Source organism: Olea europaea, unplaced genomic scaffold, assembly GCF_002742605.1.
Source record: "Olea europaea var. sylvestris unplaced genomic scaffold, O_europaea_v1 scaffold348, whole genome shotgun sequence".
Lineage (NCBI taxonomy): Eukaryota > Viridiplantae > Streptophyta > Magnoliopsida > Lamiales > Oleaceae > Olea > Olea europaea.
In genome coordinates this window covers 457,428-462,993 of record NW_019253898.1, presented here as the reverse complement: position 1 = coordinate 462,993, position 5,566 = coordinate 457,428, and the positions used below count along the sequence as shown (strand labels likewise).

The 5,566-nt window shown below is 32.6% G+C and overlaps 1 protein-coding gene across 1 annotated transcript; it reads left to right on the top strand.

Moving 5' to 3' along the window:
• Window positions 1-6: 6 nt before the first annotated feature.
• On the top strand, window positions 7-687 carry LOC111386241 (RING-H2 finger protein ATL74-like). The gene has a single exon (XM_023010697.1). It carries the CDS (start codon window positions 58-60, stop codon window positions 562-564), a length of 507 nt encoding a protein of 168 aa, XP_022866465.1. The 5' UTR covers window positions 7-57; the 3' UTR covers window positions 565-687.
• The last annotated feature ends 4,879 nt before the right edge of the window (window positions 688-5,566 follow it).

Sequence of the window (5,566 nt, the reverse complement as noted above, 5' to 3'; positions counted from 1 at the left end):
CATCGCCCACTTCGTTTCCTACTCGACGAACAGTCTGGTTCAGAAACCGGCACCAGAATGCACAATGGTAACAAAGGTGAGGCGAATTTCGACACCAACATGGTCATCATCTTGGCAGCCTTGTTATGTGCACTAATATGTGCACTCGGGATAAATTCATTAGTAAGATGTATACTGCGATTTGTTAATAGGCTTACGTTGGATGCAATAGATGATCAAACACCATCCCGGAGAGTGGCTGGAAAGGGCCTAAAGAAGAGGACTCTGCGTCAGATTCCCGTGGCCGAGTATCGATCAGGGCTTGATAGTGCTGCTGCATTTACAGATTGTCCGATATGTCTGTGTGAATTTATGGATGGTGAAAAGGTTAGAGTGCTTCCATATTGTCACCATTGTTTCCATGTGAAATGTATAGATATCTGGTTGGCTTCGCATTCTTCGTGTCCAACGTGCCGGCAGTCGCTGGCGGAGCAGCCACCGGATATTGAGGCTGATGGGAGCCAGGGAAGAAATGCAGGAGGAGGACATGGTGATTTGCCTAGTTCTGCTGAGGAAGTGTGCTAATTTACAAAGCAAAAATGTCATATTTGTGTAGTGACCAACAATGGTTACTTGAATTGATGTTTTATTTGTTGTTCAAATCCATTTTATGCAATGCTTGAATTAGAGGTGTAAATTGGTTGAAAATCGCGTTGGTTTTGCATAGATCTAACAAAGCTCTTCGAAAAATCGAACCTTGCACAACATTTAGGCATGGTACGTGCTGGATCGGTAGGCCGCCACGGGTACCCGATGGCCGACCCATGTTTACCTCTCTCTCTTTGATTCTAAGTCGTTAGATGTATCGTTACGTACAAATGTATTGTATGACATATATGCATACAAATGCACATGTTGTTGCTTGTTGCAACACACAAATGATTCTCTTGAGAAAATCTTGTATCTAATTAATTGTGTGGAAAATAAAGAGAGAGAATTAGTTGGACAAGTAGAACTCTAGTAAGGAATCTGAAATGTGAACAGACTCAAACTTGAGTAGTTTGAAGTTAGTATTCAGCTAATTTGGTTGGGTCGTTTCACATGCCAATTTATTGTCATTCATTACTACAATTGAATAACATTTCATTGTCATAAATGAGATATTTGCCAGCTAAACACAATGATTTAAAAGTTAGAATAATCCAATATTTTTGAGAAGCCTTATACATTTTGTTGCAAGGCTAATCAAGATACAGAGCTTATTCGATAAAACTTTTAAAAAGTAAAAAGTTATTTTTTAACATGTTTAGATAATTTTTTGTAAGTACTTTATCTGACTAGATGAATTTTTAGGAAAAAACTAACCTATGAGGAAGTTTTTCTATAAGAATAAAAAAATCTAACTAAACGAACCCTCAATCTTGTCTCTTTTTTATTTAACAAACCACAATAATTTGGTATGTGCACAGAGACATGTAAAATGGGTTGAATTGTATTAGTAAAGCATGTCTTATGTTGAGATTGATTAAGCATTAACAAGAGATATGCACATACCTTTTATTGAGCAAAATGAAAATCAGTTATGCTCGTTTTATTAGTAAACTATTGTTATTATTAATTGACCTAACATGAGTTAGGTTTGTAGGTCGTGTTAGAGAAATACTTTCCTTTGTACCAGGCCCAATACCCATAAAATCTGGATCATACGAGGCTTGACATGAAGTCAATCTAACTCGATGTATTCAACTAATCCACTCTATATTAATAAGTACAAACAATGGTCGTCTTGAGTATTGAGTATATTTGTTTGCAAAAATCTCTTGATATCTTGTAACTTCCTTTGTGATGTCCGAGATTTTTTTCCAACGAATTTACACGTAAAAAGTCCACATTTTAATAGAAAATGAACCATAAACCTTTTTAGCTAAACCTAATCCTAATTTCCAATAACACAATGCTCAAGCCAAATCACCTAACTTACTCAAGTTCAACAATACAAAACTCTTAGAACAAATTAAAAGTTTATTCTACTTGTATGATCGTATTATGCTATTTGTACAAAGTATGTTTATCAATTTGGTTGACAAAATAAGTGTTGGCAAAATTTAAGCCATTAATTTTCAATGATTTAAAAATCTGTTTTTGAAATGATTGGTGTAGATATTACTTTGTCAATCAACTTTGTAAACCAATTTTGTACATATAGCATAACTCTTTATGACTAAACTAAGCTAATTTTCAACTTATATATAGCCCATGTAGTCTTGATTTGAAAGATATATATATGGATAAGAAAGCATATCATGGGTTCATAGTATGGAATCTCAAATCATACTTTTGCTTCTTCTTTCTCGTGCCTTCTAATTTTGATGGGGCTACAAAAATATTCTAATACATTTTTTAATTAAATACAATCTATTATAAAATGGGAATCTGATTGAGACACATTATGAAAAGCATAATTTATAAATGGACCAAGTTCTAAGTTGATTACTATCTTGATTGAGACCCTTTTTTAGAAAATGAATTTTGAAAGAATGTGTGGTTAAAAAGTAGAAATTTTGTGGATTTACGTGTAAATTTATTTATTTATTATTATTTTTTTTTTTTGTGGGAAGAATGTTTAATTGAAAATAAATTTGAGGAGAAATGAATTTTTAGAATATGAGATATGGATCTAATCGAAAATTTATAGAAACTTGTTAAATAAAGGTTAAGATTAAAAAATAAAAAGAAGAAGAAGAAAAAGAAGAAAAAAGGTATTACTGACATAAGTTCTATGATTAAATATTAAAAAGCGAAATTATGAATTAGCAAGATAGATTTTTGTGAGACATCAATCCATCCCTTGAATGGTGTCGAGCAAGTACTAAAAATTTTCAGGCATCAAATTGAATAATATAATAGAAAATGCTTATTAATGATCACTCTAAAATGAGCAAGGTCCAATCCAAGGACAAAGACGGCCCTATATCAGTTTAGGAGATTTCCATTTGTACACGGCATTTGAGATGTCGGGTTACCTGATGTGAGTAGGGGGTCGGGCCCCACACATTTATTAGCTTGGGGCCTCGATCCTCCATGTGAGTAGCAGGTAATCAGAAGTGTCAAACTCCAGATACCTATAGCAAAGCTCATCAGTTTAATTGGAAAATGCTTGTGTTATTAATATTTAATTTCATGACTACCAAAGTAAATGTACAATTAAGGAGTGTAGTATAGTGCTTGTTTGGTAGAAATTTTGATAATTGATTTTTTGACTGTTAGAGGTAAAATGGGCCCTACTTATGAGAGAATAATTCAAAAATGACGACTGGAATAATAAAATAACAATCAAAAATTTGATTTTAATTAGCTTAAAATTTAAACCAAACAAGCTTATAATTTCTTTAGTGGAGTGTTTTATGAGGTTATCGAGATATAGCTCAACTCCAATTCTCAAATATTTATAAATTATTTTAGAAGTTTGATAAATAAAAAAATTGGGTCTGATGCATTAAAAGAAATTAAATTCATTTGAATATTTTATATTGTATCGACTCTGTTTTTTATTTTATAATTTCATAAATTTGAGATTTAGCATACATCATCTCTTTTTCCATATGACTAAATGTCAATATATAAACAGTTTATAAATATTAGGAATGTGCAGACAAGGAATGATTTAAAGATTAAAGACTCCATTTGGCAAATTTATAAATAGTATATAAATATGAATAGTAAGAGAAATATGAGTGAGTTTTATAAAACACGTAAATAATAATGTCTAACGGTTTGAGTTGTGTCATTGAAATTATTATTTGACTTTAGCTGAATAAATTTTCTCCAAACCAGGGCTAATTCTTGAATTAGTAACCTCGTATTCATTCTCTTGAATCAGTTCTCTACAGATAGTTTCGATTCGAACTTTGAAAACATCATAGGCTAATGAAACAATTCATGTTTCACATTCATGTTCATTTTGAAAGAAAAACAATCACCTCAACATGTCAACAAACATCAAACAATCTTGCTACATATACACTTTTGTTGACATTAAGTTTGATATTGAGCCACTTGTCATAGCATGAATTGCCAATTTTAAAATGAAAAACACTTTCCCGCTCATTTATTTTTGAATTTGCAAGTAATGTCAAACTCAATATACAACATGAAGTGTATAAGGAGCAATATTCAGATCGAGAAATTTATGTGACTCAACAAAGTCTTCAACGTCCATAAAGGACATTCATTTTAAATTTTGAATTGATTTGTACACGGACGGTACATATAGCACTTCTCTTAAATATTCCTCGCTCTTAACAATTAACATTTTTATATACAAAACTGGATGCAATAAGCGAATTTTTTACCCATCTAACATAAGTAAATTTTTGAAATTTTAGAAGCGCCCACATTGATGGAAACCAAACAGATATATAAAGAAAGCGGCAACTTGCTGTTCATTCCATTTGAACTTGAAAAACTTAGGACAACCTTATAATCTCTGCGTATGCCCCAAATCATTTTACTGCTCTATAATAAAGAACGCTTCTCAGCGGGCGCGCATCTTTATACGTTTTCAAATTTGACTACCGCGCGATTAAGAATCTTGAAATTTTCTTGACCAACATTTTGTATTTCTGATTTTTTCTTTATACAGGAAATAAAAAGTTATCATTTTGGATTTGAATTTGTGGTTTTTGCTTAAAAGGTCAGCGCTTAGAATCCTGGCAATTGAATTTGCCATTTGTTTACTCTTTGAGAGGAGATGGATAGTGTGTCCAGATTTGATTCAAAGGTGGGTTCTTAGAAATATTACTAAAGATTTATTATTATCTGGTCTCGAAACTTCCTCTATGTCAGTTTATCAGTCAAATGGAATGGATTATTGGATTTGTTTTGTTAGGTTGCGTTAGCGCAGAAAAGAGGTTTAGTAGATGATGAAGAGGGTTCGGAACGTTCTTCAAAAAGAGTGAAGCCGGATCTTGAATCCATTTCTCGACCGGAAGGTATATCTTTTTCTTTTTGTTTCCATTTTACGATAATTCTGTCTCATGTGGGTACCTATGTTATATTTGTTGATTGATATAACTGCATTAGAGGCAAAAGTTTTCCTTTTTTGTCCTAGTTCCAAATTGGATTTTTTAAAGTGCCTTGGTTTTGAGTAGTAATGTTTCCTATATACCTGCTTACCTCTTGATATAATTGAATTGATAGACAGTGAACACAAGAAGCCAATGCTTGATTTTATATTTGCCTTTCTATTAGATTAATTCGTAGTATCATGCATGATTTTTCTTTAAAAGTTGATGCTGGAGTGTGTTAATTTGACGTTTAAGAGAACTTTATCTCTTTTATTTATATCAAGTTAAAGTATTGTTGTGAAGGAATTAAAATGCTAATCTTGTTAGATTAAAGTGGGATATCCCTTGAGGAAAACTGAGAAAATAAGTTATGATTTAAGCTCAATCAGGAAGAGGAGGAAGCAACAAGGCGCAGAAAGTGGTTAGCACTGCCCCAAGAGCTCTTGATCTCAGTGCCAATTTAGATGTTGCTAGCAACGTGGTTGGTGACGGTACTCCAGTGTGTATCAAGGAACCCAACA